Genomic DNA, 17,433 nt, shown 5'->3' with positions numbered 1-17,433 from the left:
ATATATATATATATATATAGTATATTTATAAAGCATTTATAAATAAGTACGAATACTTAATAATATAATAAAAATCCTATATAATATAATAAAAAAATCATGATTTTAATAATGTATTATTTAAATATATATACATATATATATATATATATATATATATTTATATATTTGTTAATAGTCGATAACATCGACAATCTGCAATTATCTCTGGGTTGCAGTTAATGCAGTACAAATACTACAGGTAGCGCGTGTGATCAATACAATTTCGGTAAAATGCCTTTAAATCTAGTACACATTCTCATTCATCGAGGAACCGGAGCTGAGTAAATCGGAGCCGGAGGAATATCTCTTTAGTGTAGTCACTAGTCAATGTAGTACTGCAGCAGAGAAGAGTCCTGACTGCAGTGACCGTGGTGACGTGATGTAGTGATATCCGACGGATCAACCGCCCTAACGTGAGAATATGGCGGGCTCCATAGAGATACCACTCCGTGACACGGATGAGGTAAATATGTCTTTTCTATTGATTATATAATTGATTTACGAGACTTATAACGAGATCTCGATAATAAAGAAATCGGGCAAATTATGGAAAACGCGAAATTTTACGGTAATCAGCGACGTCGGTACAGACCTAACCTCAAAGAAAGGGAAATGTTTCTTCCAATATTTCTACTCGCTGTTGATCGGGGTGGACGTGTTTCGCTTCGGTCCAAGTATTCATCGTCTTTATACAAATTTTTTGAAAGATTGGAAAGTGGAGCAGGAACAATAATATAATTTCGAGATAACAAAAGTAAATATCAGATTCAAGAGAAAAAGTTAACAGAGACTCGAGATCCGTCGTCGATGCTCCAGCAAATTCCTTATTTAACTCTTTTTCACTCCACCACGAGGGGGGAGGTCCGACACAGGCGATATTACCAAATTAATGTCCATTTCTACTAATGTAGATTAACTTTAATCTCAGTTTAACTTACTTTTTATCTTTTTCTAGTACTAAGAATAAAAAAAAAGATAAGCTGAATCACATTAAAGTTAATCCACTTTGGTAGAAATGGATATAAGTAATGTCACGTGTGTTTGCCTCTCACGAGTATAAACTTTTCTGCTGCTTGAGATCAAGGTTAAATCAAGATAGAAGTGCGAGATATTTACACATAACTTCTCCGAGATTTTAATCGTTTCTGTTTAATCCCACAGGTCATAGAACTTTATTTGGATCAATTACCAGATGGAGATGAAGTTCTGGGGATTCTGCGGCAGGAACATGCCCAACTCAGCATCTGGGTCAATTTGGCCGTACGTAGAACGGATAATTTTATAATCGAAAAGGGAGGTTATGTCACAGTGTCTATCTAAGCTTACTTCTTATTTCAGCTTGAGTATTATAAGCAGCAGAAGATCGAAGATTTCATTAAGATACTCGAATCTTCTCGTATTGATGCAAATATTGATTTTCGCGACTATGAAAAGGATCAGATGCGAGCACTCGACATGTTGGCTGCCTATTACGTCCAGGAAGCCAACAAGGAAAAGAACAAGGACAAGAAGAGAGATCTTTTCACAAAAGCCACGTTATTGTATACAACAGCTGACAAGATTATCATGTACGATCAGGTAGGTGTCATTCGAACATGCATTTCACAAGCGATATTCATAATTTTTCTACTTTTCTCTATTTTTTAAATTACATACAATCATTTTTTAATGATAGAACCATTTGCTCGGCCGAGCTTACTTCTGCCTGCTCGAAGGCGATAAGATGGAGCAGGCTGACGCGCAGTTTAATTTTGTGCTGAATCAGTCGCCGAACAATATACCTTCTCTGCTCGGCAAAGCTTGCATCGCTTTCAACAAAAAGGACTACAGAGGTGCTCTCGCGTTCTACAAGAAGGCCCTCAGAACCAATCCAAACTGTCCGGCCGCCGTCAGACTGGGCATGGGGCATTGTTTCATGAAGTTGAATAATCAGGAGAAGGCGCGACTTGCGTTCGAGAGAGCTCTGCAGCTGGATGGACAGTGCGTTGGCGCGCTGGTGGGACTCTCGGTCTTAAAACTGAATCAGCAGCAGCCCGACAGTATACGGACCGGCGTGCAAATGCTATCGAAGGCGTACACGATCGATTCGACGAATCCGATGGTGCTGAATCACTTGGCGAATCACTTCTTCTTCAAAAAAGATTACAACAAGGTTCAACATTTGGCGCTGCACGCGTTTCACAACACGGAGAACGAAGCCATGCGGGCAGAAAGCTGCTATCAACTAGCCAGAGCATTTCACGTCCAAGTAAGCAGAAAAAATAGTAATTAATAATGTAAAATTTTTGTGTCAATATTACACATCGTTGCTAATTAAGTAAAAATATTTCAGGGCGATTACGATCAAGCCTTTCAATATTACTATCAGGCGACGCAGTTCGCTCCGCCTGTATTTGTACTGCCGCATTTTGGCTTGGGACAAATGTACGTCTATCGCGGTGACGCGGAAAATGTAAGAACGTGCAGCATACATTGTTTAAAATTAATTATTTGTATAGACGTGTAAAAATACTAATTTATCCCCCAACAAAAGGCAGCCCAGTGCTTCGAGAAGGTCTTGAAAGCGCAACCAGGAAATTACGAAACCATGAAGATTCTCGGCTCGCTCTACGCTAACTCGAGCTCCCAGTCGAAACGCGACATTGCGAAAAATCACTTGCGTAAAGTAACGGAGCAGTTTCCCGACGACGTCGAAGCCTGGATCGAATTGGCACAGATATTGGAGCAGAGCGATTTGAACGCCGCCTTGAATGCTTACGGGACCGCGACTAGGATCCTGAAGGAGAAAGTTCAAGCGGACATACCGCCGGAGATCTTGAACAACGTGGGTGCGTTGCATTACAGGTACGTGTATATTTTTTTTTACATTGCATTTATTTTGTATGACTAATTGTGTGACTAATTTGTCTTTTTATACTTCTCAGACTCGGTAACTTGGAGGAAGCCAGGAAGAATCTAGAGGAATCCCTGGCGCGTTCGAAAGCGGACGCCCTGCACGATTCCGTGTATTATAATTCGATAGCAGTGACCACGACTTACAATTTAGCGCGGCTCAACGAGGCGTTGTGCGTGTTCGACCGTGCTGAGAAGCTGTACAAAGACATTTTGAAGGAGCATCCGAATTACGTGGACTGCTACTTGCGACTCGGCTGCATGGCCAGGGACAAGGGGCAGATATACGAGGCGTCCGATTGGTTCAAGGACGCCCTGAGGATCAATAACGAGCATCCGGACGCGTGGTCGCTGTTGGGCAATTTGCATCTGGCCAAGATGGAGTGGGGCCCCGGCCAGAAGAAGTTCGAGAGGATCCTGAAGAATCCGACGACCAGCACCGACGCTTACTCCTTGATAGCGCTGGGAAACATTTGGCTGCAGACGTTGCATCAGAGCGGAAAGGACAAGGAACGGGAGAAGCGACATCAGGATCGGGCACTGGCCATGTACAAGCAGGTAACGCAATTTGAGCTAGTCGATCAAAATACACTCGCGATTACGACTAATACGATTTGCTAATAGGTTCTGAGAAACGACCCGAAGAACATCTGGGCTGCGAATGGCATCGGTGCGGTACTCGCGCATAAGGGTTGCGTAAACGAAGCCAGAGATATATTTGCTCAAGTGCGCGAGGCAACGGCGGAATTCTGCGATGTCTGGCTGAATATTGCACATATCTACGTGGAGCAGAAACAATTCGTCAGTGCTATTCAAATGGTAGGTAATCTGTATAGTTGACATAATTGGAAGTAATTGATTTCAACTTAAATAAACTTAATTTAACATTGCATTTTAACATTGCAGTACGAAAATTGTTTGCGCAAGTTCTACAAGTACCATCACGTTGAAGTCTTGCAATATCTTGGGAGAGCTTATTTTAAAGCTGGCAAGCTAAAAGAAGCGAAACTGACGTTATTGAAAGTAATTAGCTATACGTGAATATATGTAAATATTTTTTAGACTGTTCTGTTTTAATTCCTAATTTGTCGATATATTTTTAGGCACGTCGAGTAGCCCCGCAGGATACCGTCTTACTGTACAATATTGCTCTCGTACTCCAACGACTGGCCACGCAAATTCTTAAAGATGAAAAATCGACTTTGACCACCGTACTTCAGGCAGTTCACGAATTAGGCCTGTCGCACAAATATTTCCAGTATTTGTCAGCGCACGGCGACAGGATGGAACAGCTGGCTGAAGCTGAAGCCAGAAGGTGTCAGGATTTGTTGTCGCAAGCGCAGTATCATGTCGCTAGAGCTAGAAGGTTGGACGAGGAAGAGAAGATGTTGAGACGGAAGCAGGAAGAAGAAAGGTACGTCACTCTCGTCGGAGAGATGATATTTCCTTTTTATATGCTTATCGCTAAATCATCTAAATCATCTCTTTATAGGCAAGCTTTCAAAATGCGTCAGACGGAAGAGCAACGCAAATTGGAGGAGATGCGTCGTCAGAAAGAAGAGGAGATGTTGCAGAAGCGACAAGAGTACGTGGAGAAAACTAAGAACGCGTTGGTGTTCGGCGAAATGCCGTCAGAGAAACCCGGAAAGAAGGGCAAGAGACCCCGAACTGACCAGTATGTCAGTGATAGCGGAGGGTCCGAGAGGGACGAAGGCGGAAGAGAGGAAGTGCCGAAGGAAAGAAAGCGTAAGAGGAAACCTAGCGGTGAGACTAAGGAGAGGAAGAGCAGAGGTAAAGGCAGACGTAGGAAGGACGCCGGAAGTGGCAATAGCGGTAAGAAATTTAATTTTTACTTCGTCCATTCCGTATAAAACACTATAAAATTCCTGTGTGATTTTTCGCGTGTAAATCCCGGGTTGCTCCACGGGCGTTTTTGAGGCGTTAGTCTCAGTTTTCTTATATTGACGATACGGTTTTCCTCAAGGGCAGGTGTTAGTACAAGGCGAAATAAATTTCATAAGATATTTACTCTTTATTATTTTTTTTTTATTCAACTTGCAAGCCTCGCTTCATATTGATAATTTGGTGTGAGAAACGAGAGGAATTGATTAGTACCCTGCAACGAGAACGACTATTACATCATCGCTAGTGACTCTTGAGATTCGCGGGAATCGATGAAATCTCGCGATCACGATTTAAGCGATTTCCAAGTAACGAAAGTGTGACTCGACACGAATTGACGCGATAATTATTGTTAAGCGTTCGAATAAATAAACGCGTATTACACAATACGAAACAATCTCTCGCTTTATCAAATTGATTTTTATAAGATTAAATAAACAATTTCGAAAATATGTATTTTGCAGGATCGGATAGTGAACCGAAACGCAAGCGTGGAAAGACAAACGCGAAGAGGAAAGAGAAACGTAAGGGCGCCGTTGAGACCCTTAAGGGCAAACTCGTTAAATCGAAAGAAACTATTTCGACGAGCGAGTCAGACAGCGATACGGGCGCCCTTAAAATCGCTAGCGGGTAAGCACGATATGTTATCTTAATATTACACAATTATGTCTAATTTCGTAGCCCAACAAATCAGAGTTGATTTGATTTTTCTTACGAGTTGGTATCATATTTATTTCTAGATCATATTCCGAATGGCTACATTAAAATGCGAATATATTAAAACATCTTGTTAAATATATTAATTTTTTACTTTTCCCACAATAAAAAAAAATCGAAATTAATCACGTTTAAACTTTGTGATAATTTTTGTTGTTATAGCGGCGAAAGCGGCAACGAGAACCAACCGCGTAGCAGCCGTCGAATTGCGTCCGATTCCGAAGGCTCTCGCGCCTCACGCTCTCGCTCTCGTTCGAAGTCTGGAAGCCGTTCAAGAAGCAGTTCGCGTTCGCGTTCTCGTTCTCGTTCGCGTTCACGTTCGCGTTCGCGTTCGCGTTCACGTTCACGTTCACGTTCACGTTCGCGTTCGCGTTCAGCCTCCCGTTCGCGATCACGGTCGCGCTCTCGGTCTCGATCTCGATCCGTTTCGGGCTCCAGGTCCAGAAGCGTTTCGAGATCAAGAAGCCGCTCGGCATCCGGGTCAAGATCAGGGTCGGCTAAAAGCAGGTCAAGATCGAGGTCGGGCTCGCGCAAGAGCGGCTCGCGATCAAGGTCTAACAGCGGCTCGCGAAGAAGTGGATCAAAGCCAAGATCAAGATCGAGTTCGCGAAAGAGCGGTTCTAGGTCGAGGTCACCGAGCGGTTCAAGGAAAGGCGTATCGCCGTCAAGGTCCCGATCCAAAAGTGGCTCGCGTTCGGGCTCGGAGGAACGCAAGTCGAGAAGCAAGAGTCGATCGCGGTCTAAATCGAAGTCCGTTTCGAGATCCAAATCAAGATCGAGGAGCGGCAGCAGATCGCGGTCGCGCTCGCGATCGAAGAGCGGTTCTCGAAGCCGAAGTCCGAGCGGATCGGCACGGTGAGTTTATTTTTTTTTTCATAACACAATTATAACATATAAAAGTTTTCGTATATATTACATCAGACATGTTATTTTTTTTTGCACAGATCTGCGTCCCCGGTATCTAGAAAATCGGTGTCGGGAAGCGGCGGTAGCGATAGCGAGTAAACCGGCCGTTCTTACAGTTGTAATATGGTGAAGAAAGAAAAAAAATTATACTTAGATATGTGTAAAATATAATTTTTATAAGGATCCTTTTATGAAGATCTTTCAATGCAAATAACTTACGAAAAACATGTTTAATCACCTCTACTGGAATTATTTCTTAGGTAACTTTTAAAAAGTATTTTGATAATAATGAGATACAACATCGCTGGAAGCAGTTTTATGCTTCTTTTAACAACTTTAAAATTTTCATCTATTCTTGTTTTTCTGATTTACTGTATTATTTTCGGTTACCGTCTGTCATATCTCATCACGTACAATTTATAGAATGTATCTATTAACGAAGTATATTGGAAGACCAAATACACTTTAAAGGGGACCTTAACATACACTCAACTAGGACCTCGATTTACGTATGAGTTTATCGACTTTTTTCTTTGTTGTAAAAAGATTGTTATATTATTTTCCCCAATAATAATAATAATGATCTAATAATAAGTCAGGCGATAGCTTTGTGTATTATTATATACTATATCATCAGCACTGCGACGGTAACAATGTATGAAATATACAAGACAAAATATATAAGATTGTATCTATGATCAAGTAAGATAAGTTTTATAATACAGTGCTAAATAAAACAACGAAATTGCACATTGTATCACTTTCTTTACCTAGATCAGGTGATAAAATTTTCTTTCGATCTAGCCGCGTTTTTTCTGAGACTAAAGACTTCACGAGACTTCAACTCGGCACTCGGGCGACTTGTGAAACGTTAAATGTAAAATAGTCGATACTCGGTTTACATTAGTCAGACGGTCGACGCTCCTAGGTTTGAACATACGTCGTATGCTGTTATGCAAATATAATTAGATGTCTGTCGTGCGGGGAGCAGTGCGCATATCGATCTCACCTGCTGCGGTGCAAAATAAATTATTAAACGCTCATTCTCGGGGTGAGTGACACACTCGCATGGCCTGCGACGGTATTTCACCACAAGTTGCCGGTGACAATCCGATTTCCCGCGCGCGTTTCGCTCTAATTTTCTGACCTTTCCAAACGGGCGTCCACATCGATCCGCCCGCGTATCGATCCTCTCGCGCCGTTTTCGCGAAACTTCCAAGGACTTGTCAGCGACATTAATGCACTGAAAAAGCATTCCCCCTTATTTCTCTAATGGAAATATAGCAATTTTAAATGTAATTTAATTACATCCAATTATGCACATGCGAAAAAACACAAACGAAATTTCTATGAATACCTGAGTATCCTATATTGGAAGCTATAGTGATAAATGGATTAACGAATAAATGATAATGAATAATGCTTTTGCAGTAAATTCGTCCAGTTATATATTTAATGAGTTTCTACCAATATACTAATGACGTTTACGTGCAAACGAGGCGTTAACGTGGAAAAGCAGTTGCGTCTGTGCAACAGTTCCACGTGGGGAAGCATACCAAGCCACGTGGTAATTTCATTATGAATGTTACACGAATATGGTCTTTGTAGAAAACGGATTAACCGGTTTCGGCGCGCGTCAGTGCTCGCACGTAATTATAGCTTAATTGTAATTACATTTTCAGTTCAGCACTCGTCCGTTCCCATTGTCCGTGGGTTTAATCACTTTATCCCTGCTTTAATTAATGAGCGTATCGCCGAGGAAAATCATGGGCTGTGCAGAATCGTATTCGATCATCGGTATCCGCGTCCGTCACTCCTCGACTTTCTCTCATGACCTCTCGTGACTTCTCTTATCTATCATGTTACTCGCCGGTTATCGCCGGGTTTCTCTAGCTCTAAAGACCCGGTCAAACTTTATCGTAAAAGGCAGCCTAGTTCCATCAGTATGTCTATAAAGTCTGATAACTTCTCGTCAGGTGTACGACGTACGTTATATACGATTTCTGATGTACTCGCGCTCTTATATACACACATCTGTCATTCCTTAACAATATATAAAAAAAAAACGTGGCGCTGTTATTCTTCTCTCTCTTTCTCTTATCATTATTTTAGTGACAAATTTCAATATTTATAGTTTAAAATGGAGTACAAAATTTTTAGGTCTCAGTAAAAATATGTAGAATAATGTAGAATAAAATTTTTAATCTTTTAATTTATAAGTATAAATCTCATACATTTATAGATCAACGATTCTTTCTTTATTGGCGATGATTTTTTTTCATATAATCATTTTTCTACTCTCGTTCCTTCGAGCGTGTGAGATTTCTTTTATGAACCAAATTTTACGTCCACATTTTCTGAGTTACACTAGCTCACACTGGTAGCTTTCTCCACAGCTCTGGCATGAATCCTTTATTTTTAGACAAGTTTCACGACAGGTGCATTCCATTGCTTTAATCCCAATAGCATATAAAGCACGGTAAATCTGGTGCCACACGTGGCACAAGCAAGATTCCACCCCATACATATGTAATAACGCTATCAACTACAGTGCGCGGAAGAGCGTGCGCTCTGAATTTCCCACGAGTAATTTTCGGTCCCGTCGCTCATCGATAATGGTCGCGCAACGCACGAAATATCTCTTAGATTCGGCAAAATCAATTGTCCGCATAATTCGCATATTAAACGTCAAATTATTTGACCAATCATACTTATCGCTTAAGTATCTCACACAAAATCTAAATTTCCCGAAATGCCTCGACATTTAAAAGCTATTTAGAGTGAATAATGGAAAAATAATGGTAAAATCCTCGCGCGTGCGTCGTACGCGATTATACAAATAAAAAAAAAGACAGATAATTCACCGCTACTTATATCTTATATCAAATTTAATTGATTTTCCGCCAACTTTGGTTGGATCTTAATTACACCTCCAATTAGATCCTCCATGAAAGGTAATAATTTGAGATCCCGATTTAGAAAACGAGCGGATTTGGACTATCAAGGATACCGTGCGCCCGAAATCCCCGTTCGTTATCGTTACGACCGCTTAACTCGCAAGCGCTGCAATCTTCGCTGAAGTGTACGTACTTGAGGGGTACATCTAGAGGGAAATCTTCAGTCTGATATACAAGAGGATTCAGATTGGGGAGCGAATGGAGATATTAAGGAAAGAGGGTGCGAGTCCCTCAGTCTGTAGGTACTACGCCGGGCACAACCGAGCGCACCAAATATTTGCCGTTTCGATCCACCGACGCGCGCGGCGTGGATTTATTTTCTCGCTCCCGCTCTCGCGTACGCTCCCTCTTTCGATCTCTTTGCCGACTCCGTTGAATTGACCCAGATACTCCACAACATTTGTTGTTTCATTTCAGTTCAGTTTCCCTTTTTTTCTTTCATCCTCTTTGGACCCTTTAATTAAGTTAATTTGACGCTTACAAAGTTACGAAACAAGATACGTCTTTCTGCCAAAGGAAAAAGATTGTTGTTCAAAAATTAGTTCTGACGTAATTAATTATCTATCGCACAATCAGTGTATAATAGATTGTAAAAATAAAATAAAATAATTGCAAAAAATACGAAGTCTAAGATACGTATAATAAAGGATGCGTATTCTTCGTTTTAAGCTCGGCCTACAATTGCGTAAGCGAAGTTGTAAGTGGTTGCAGTTGTAAAAATTCACCAATCACAATAAAAAATAAGAAAAAAATTTTATAAGAGATCAGTTCTTACAACTTCAATCACTTATGACTACGATTACGCCAATTGTAGACCAGCTTTTACTGTTACGGTATCTCCTCTTTTTTTCCAGCGTGGAAAAGAAACAAATTACGCTAAAGAAGGATATCAAGCTTTATAACTATATTTTCAACTTTAACGATCTTGGCTTCCTGCAGTGATTATACAGAATTTCATGAAACCAATCATTGAAATAGGAGAACTGCCTAACTTTGCCTCTCGGTAGACTGAAGTTTAATTAGTTCTACAACTTAGTACCATGGAATTATGCATAGCCACAGGTACGTCAAAGCCAATGCAATATTATTTACGCCGCGTGTGTTTAGTCTGTCGTGGATTGTCCCAGAATTTACTGTAACTCTCGACTCTTTTGTTTTGCATTGTCTTCGATGACAATAAGTGAGTTCATTTATATTTTTATGCGACATTACCTTAACGCTGGCAAAATCAGCTTTAAATTTTATCATTTCAAAGAATGTTTTGGATCCTTAAACCTCTAGAATTATTCCTGTACGTTTCCCTAAAATTGAAAAGCCAAGCCAAATGTATCTTTATCTTTTAATTGAAATCTCTTTTTTTAACATAAATCTTTTTATTTTTATATCTAATACATATTACAAAAATAAAACCGAAAGAGGGTCAAATATCCGAGAAATGACATCCTTACAAAAAATAATTATACATACTTAATTGAAATATCAATCTTTGATAGATATCGATTTTTCGTAATGTTATTAAAGCATTTTAATTCTTGTTCGTCGCGATGGAGAACATATGAATTCCACCTGAAAAAATTCTCTCTAAAGAAAGACTTTTTAGTCTTTTCAGATCAAAGTCCGAGTAGAATTTAATTAGCTTTTTCGAGTTTAATTTTCACGAATGCGAAATATTGCATGCGCGCAGAAGCGAGACAATGATTAAATAAAACCGCTTCAAGACCGGTGATTGCTAATGAATGACTTAGAATTATGAGAGTCGGCTTGCTTTACGAGATGGCAAAAATTTCGACGTCATCACAAACAAATGTTATTGCTGGGGCACTTGAGGCTCAAGCGTTTCCGTTTGAACCGCTTCAGCAAGATTAATTACCATCGTTGTGTCCGTCGTTTATATACGCCTCTTGTCCCATGTCGAATGCTCATTACGTCGAGGGTTACGAATTGTCATCGTGTCGTCGTTATGGCGTGATTACCGGATTGTTATTATATCGTCGATTTAAGAGACCCGGGTCACAGAGCACTTAAAAGATGTAAAAAGGAATATAATTGATATTTCAATTAACTGCAATAAAATTAATTTAGTAATTCATTATGGTGGTATAACAGATGGTAATAATTCTGAGTTTTAATTTTCAACTTCCATTTCTACCAAATGTATAGTAACTTTAATCTCGGTTTTATATTTACTTTCTATCATTTTCTAATTATTAAAGTTAGAAAAAAATATAAAGTAAGTTAAACTTGAATTAAAGGTAGTTAACCTACATTGGTAGGAATGGACATTAATAAAAAATCGTATAGACGTATTATTGACGTACTTCTAACACATACATATATGTTGACACAAAGTTTTCAGTAAGTGACTTCCAATGCGTCACGCCAACAGGGCGATCGATGAAAAAGATCGAGGGTAAAGCAATTTGGCCAAATCGTAAAGCGATATATTACAAGATGGTACCAACCGACGTTTACACACGGACAGCGCTAAAATTACGACTGTGTAAACGCCGGTAGAAGCTCACGGCACGTGTCTCCGCCTCGTAAACTTTATTGCCACGTGCGTAAAGCGTTCTACGGAATCTGGGCGTTGGAGCAGTTTTACGATCATTGATATGGATCATACGACCGGAAGCAATCGCGATCTGGTTATCTCCATTTCGTCAAGGAACGAAAGATTCTCAGGAAGCGCCCAGATTTTTTTATCGCGGCATATTCGGTACGATAAAATAATATCACACATCGCAGCGCTGCTGCAGTAAAAAAAATACACGGAAAGAACGATTTTGTTGAAAGGTCTAAAAATTTTGCTGAATACAGATCTGAAAACAATTTTTTGTTGAATCATCAAAATAATTTGTTAGAATGTTAAAACTGATAAGCATTGCTACAAAACGTTTTGATATTCTAGCAATCATTTTAACTTTCGCACAAAATTATTTTGATTAATAAACAAAAATTATTTTCAGATCTGGATCCAAAAAAATTGTTCTTTCCGTGTAACTATATACGAGTTGTTTAAAATAATTAGAAAAGTTTGGTTCGAAAAATATTAAAATTTACGTTAAATAAAGAATTATATATATAAAAAATTCAAGGCTTTACGGTAATAAATATAACATAACGTCTCAATTAAATTTAACCATAATTTCAACATTACGGTATTAATTAATTGTAGATAATTTCAACATTACGGTATTAATTAATTGTAGATAATTTCAACATTACGGTATTAATCGCAGATGTATTGTAGATATTATACATATTGTAAAATATTCAATTTTACAGTTAACGGAAATTGTTCTCTCAATATCGATTGTGATAATTTCCTTTTTTCATATCAACGGAAATTCTAGTAACTAAATTTTTTATACCGTAGCTTATTACACCGTATAGTTACTCATCTACATAAAGACGCAATACCCGTGCTTTCCGAGGCGCTTCCGAGACCGACGTCCTCGATTTAAGGAGGCCTTCTCGAAAATTCTTTATCGCAGCATTTCATCGATGTTCGGAAAATAAGGGAAAGTCGATCCAAGGGTTCCGAGGGCGGAACCTCGCTGTTGCGTCTTCATCGGATAAGGTTTAAGGTTACCGCAAACACTCGACCCCGAGGGAGTGGACGTTTCGCGACGTTCCTTTTTTTTCCGCCCCTCATTTCGCTCTCGTCGAAATTGCCGGGCTTTCATCATGACCCAATTCGACGATGCCGGGTCTTATCGTATATACGGTGAAGGCCGAGAGCTGACCGATACGGAATGCGATTTCGCCCCTTAACAACGAAAACGAATATGCGACGTAGGAAGTGCGCCCCGAAGGAGCGCCTCACCGATTCCGTCGTTATACGGAATTCCGACTGAATTGAAAATGGATTCGCATTGTACGATATCGTCGCGATAATGCTTATGCGCCTCGTAACATCTCGTAGCCGATATTGTTCAGTAGTTCACTCTAAAGCAACATGAATATGCGCAGAACCATAACATCAAACATGAATTAATAACGAATAGATTATTCGCTCGAAATTTAAAAAATTCAAAAGAGAAAAAAGAGAAAAAGTGATGAATCGAGGATGCTGATTTTTATCCTGCTAAAGATAAAGTACAATAAAAAGTTAAAAAAAGGAAGAAAATAGACAGGAAGAAAATTTAGATGTACATTTCTTTTTCTTCTTCTTCTTATTCTTAGTCGTTAAATTGATCCGGATATCGTGCCGTATTCAGAAATGCACGTGCGCAAATAAAAATAATATTAATGTGCGAGACTATTGTCTGCTCGTTGCAGCTGCATTCGAATGAAAATCTGACCTCCGCGCGGTCTGGAGAGTGCCAATTTCGCTCTTCCGGTCGAGAAGGCAATTTCTGCTAACTGCAGTTTTCTACTGGAGCGTACCCCATCCACTCCCCGTTCCCCGAAATCTCTCGTTCCGGATGAGACGCGTCCTTGGTCTCGGGATGCAGAAGAGTCGTTATCAATTTCTTAAAAGGCATGCATATTCATACGTGCGTATCATATGCAAAACAAGACGGGGGCTGTGGCAAATATTTGCGCGTCGCCCGTCGACATTTTCCGCGAGAACAGTGCGGACGGATTTGCAATTCTAAGATCTCTCCATCGCGTCGCCGCGAATCCGTCGGTTAAAGCGATTTACAGATATTGGATTACAGGTCACGTCTGTTCCTTTGGCCTTAAATAATAATAGAAAGTCGCAACGGCAGTGATTACCATTATAGTCGTATGAAGTTGGGAAAAAAATTGAGACCCCAAGTGTTATCGTGGAATGGAATTAAAATTGAAATCTTTACATATACATATATACGTGTCGGGAGAGCAATTTCCGTTAACTGTAGAATAGAATTAACATTGAAATCTTTACACATACATATGTATACTGCTACTATACGTATACATGGCCAATTTAATTAAAGTCTAAATTTTTAAAAATTCTTACTGCAAAATACCGTTAATGCAAAATTAACCTGATTTTTTTTCGTGCCATATTAAATTTAGTGAAAAATTTTTCGTAGGAAATACTAGGTAAACTCGCAAATATTTTAAACAAGATTACCAATGTACATGAAAGTTACTTTAACAAGTGAGTCGTTATCGTTCTTGTTTATTTAGAATCTCTCTGCGTTTATCTTAAAACTTGGAACAACGCCGTTGTACTTCTTCTCTTTACAGTTGACCTTTCCACCTTCCCTCAAGTTTTCTCATTTTAATTTTTACACTTGTAAATCCAGCAAGAAAAATTCTTTTCTTTCAATCCGTTCTAAAGTTACTTAATTACGTACGATAATGTAATATTTCGAAAAAATACATTGAATTGCTATTTAAATGACTAAATAATAAAATGATTTATCAACGACATTTTTAAACGTTTCGTGCAATTTCTCTCGAAATCGAAAAAAATCTATAAATGAAGTTCCTTCATTTGTAAAATTTCGGCGGATGGCGAAAAGCTTTTCAATGGCGTTGCCGATTAAAGCTTTTCGGACGTTATGCCACTTAGCACAACTTTACTTAATACACCAGCATCCGCTCAAATCCAGGATAATCCTCGTCTTAACATATTTTTCGACGACTTTCTCGCTATTCTAAGGGGATTGAGAAATTAGCCGTCGCGGCGGCTCGAAAAAGATTCACGACAAGCTTTTATTTTTTATAATGATTAATCTTCTCTTCTCTTTTTTTATAATGATTTTGACTTCCCAAGCGCCAAATTTAAAACACACGATTCACACAACGTCGTGTGAATACACCAGCACGAGACAGGTGCGTCGAGGATTTTAGGGAATCCCGCGAACGGCCGACATGACGAAAAAATCTTATCACGACGCTTTTTTACAATTGTAACAGTTAACTCGACGTTACGACATAATAACATTGGTGTAAAAGCGGAAATATTTTATCCGGCATAACGCAAAAATAGCTGTTGCATTGTTTTTATCTCACCGAATGCATATTTTTTAATAAAATATCTCATTTCGCGGTATTATGTCTGCGCGTGTTTTTCCACGGGTGGCACGAACGCGGCTTTATAACGGCTGTTCAAGAAATATTTTTCTTCATTTTGCTCGCAGCATGTGGGTGGCGAATCGCGTTTCCTCCCTATGCAGAGTGAAATAAATTGAGTTCGGAGGATTTGAGCTTAAATACGCTTGCCTATGTTGATCGTCATGTAATCAGTTTCAAGCAAATATATTCAGGTCGCACAGGAAGCGCACGTGAGCATACAGAACGTGTGGAGTCAGGTAATAAGATGATCTAATCACAAATGATAAAATAGCGCGGCGAGTATGTAAGAATAATATACAGATATACACATATGTGCGTGCGAGATATGCATACATTATAACGGTATAACAAAGCGCAATCATACACGTAAAGAACGATTTTGCTGGATCTGAAAATAATTTTGTTAGAAAGTCAAACTGATTGCTAGAATATCAAACTAATTTCGTTGGAAAGTTAAAAATACTTATCATTTTTAACTTTCCAACAAAATTATTTTGATGGTCTAAAACAAGAATTAGGAACTATGTCAGATCTGTATCCAGTAAAATTTTTAGATCTTCCAACAAAATCGTTCTTTCCATGTATCTTTCTCTAAAAATTAATTGCATTAATATTTCAATTATGATACAAAACGAATGACGGATGACACTCCCGCTCAACGTTTATTAAAGTTGGATTCTGTTCTTGATGTCTTGGAACAATCAACGTAATTAAATTTGGTTGAACCTGAAGTGGCCAATTTCTCGAACTATTCGGTACCAACTAAAATAAGTCGGATTTTCGTGCGGGGCACGTGGAATTGTCAGACGAACCGCAATCCGCTTGGCATTGTATAGATTACGCCGCCGCGAAAAAAAAGGAGAATTCGAAAATAATCCCCCCCGGTACAGTCAAAATAATCCATTTCCCTCTCGGCGGTCTTTTCTATTGGCAGTCAGACATCGTTGCAAGTGTGAATAAAAGAGACACGCGCGCGTTTCGCGAGACATTTTTTTTTTCCGAGAGGAGGACCCCCCGGCCGGCGCGTTGTCGGCTATTTCATTTTTATCGATCAAGCTTGAGTTGAACTCCTGCATCGCATGAATATATGAATACCAGTACACAGAACGCGCGCGATGTTGGCTTTACGAAATATTCCAGCCGGAATCCGGTGTTACATCGATGTAATGCTGATTTGACATAAAATTCATTTGTATTGACACATTCTACTTGATTCTATACATTCGATTTAATATCATTTAATGTACGCTTAAATATTTACATATTGACCGCGGTCAATATCAAAGTAAAAATTGCTGACAGTTAATAATATATCTGCGGAAAACGTCAATGTCTATCCGGTGTTGGGAATATTCTGTCAGAGATGCATTATATTTTGTGGCAAAACAAATAAGCAAAATGCTGCCGAATGAAAGCTGATTTTTCATCAAGCTCGTCTGCCACATCAATCGTTCCAATCTACGTCGAATCGCGTTTCGATTCGCAAAAGAAATTCAACTGCTTTCGCGGATATTCCTTGCGATAAAAAGCGATCGACTCCTCGCGAAATTTATGTTCGCGAACGAAGTAAATCCTTTCCTCCCCTTCCCCTTCTCGACCTAGTCCTCGCGTGTCATGAAAATGTATGAAATGTTTTCATCTTCTCGCTCTCGCTCTCTCTCTCTCTCTCTCTCTCTCTCTCTCTCTCTCTCTCTCTCTCTCTCTCTCGTCGGTATACTTCAATTCACGTAACAATACCATCACGTTCTCGTTTAGAATGCCGCCCCCCGTCCCCTCGTCATCTCGTGCTGCATAATTGTTCTCGAGATTCTCCAGCACTTTGTTAAACATCAAGAATTTTGAAATTTAAATGTATGATACGCTGCGAATCAACAAAACGAAATGAATGCCGCGCGGAGTTCTCTCGTTCGCGAGGAATAAAAGCGCGTGTATTTCGCACTGCAGGAATTAGGTGAGCGCTTGGCAACGAGACAACGGGAAGAGAAAGAGAGAGAGAGAAAAA

The 17,433-nt window shown here is 39.5% G+C and overlaps 1 protein-coding gene and 1 long non-coding RNA gene across 3 annotated transcripts; one reads left to right on the top strand and one right to left on the bottom strand.

The window, feature by feature from the left end:
• Positions 1–240: 240 nt before the first annotated feature.
• Positions 241–7,209, top strand: LOC105447863 (RNA polymerase-associated protein CTR9 homolog). 2 transcript variants are annotated; one of them, XR_974171.1, is made up of 15 exons: positions 241–505; positions 1,204–1,302; positions 1,381–1,620; positions 1,718–2,290; positions 2,375–2,494; positions 2,576–2,886; positions 2,967–3,492; positions 3,559–3,753; positions 3,841–3,957; positions 4,038–4,348; positions 4,427–4,767; positions 5,301–5,466; positions 5,716–6,408; positions 6,498–6,719; positions 6,883–7,209. XR_974171.1 is itself a non-coding variant. In XM_011686095.1 (14 exons), the coding sequence occupies exons 1-14, from the start codon at positions 464–466 to the stop codon at positions 6,556–6,558; spliced, it is 3,795 nt and encodes a 1,264-aa protein (XP_011684397.1). In that variant the 5' UTR covers positions 241–463; the 3' UTR covers positions 6,559–7,209. The 2 variants fall into 2 exon arrangements, 1 of the variants encoding a protein (XP_011684397.1); XM_011686095.1 differs by having other exon boundaries at positions 6,498–7,209.
• Positions 7,063–8,453, bottom strand: LOC105447864. Its single transcript, XR_974172.1, has 2 exons — positions 8,134–8,453; positions 7,063–7,702 (listed from the first exon to the last, which is right to left on the bottom strand). It is a non-coding gene; the product is annotated as an uncharacterized LOC105447864 (long non-coding RNA).
• Positions 8,454–17,433: the final 8,980 nt, after the last annotated feature.

Source organism: Wasmannia auropunctata, unplaced genomic scaffold (assembly GCF_000956235.1).
Source record: "Wasmannia auropunctata unplaced genomic scaffold, wasmannia.A_1.0 LD336090.1, whole genome shotgun sequence".
Lineage (NCBI taxonomy): Eukaryota > Metazoa > Arthropoda > Insecta > Hymenoptera > Formicidae > Wasmannia > Wasmannia auropunctata.
Note: the sequence above shows the minus strand (reverse complement) of the source record. Positions and strands in the feature narration are given on the sequence as shown.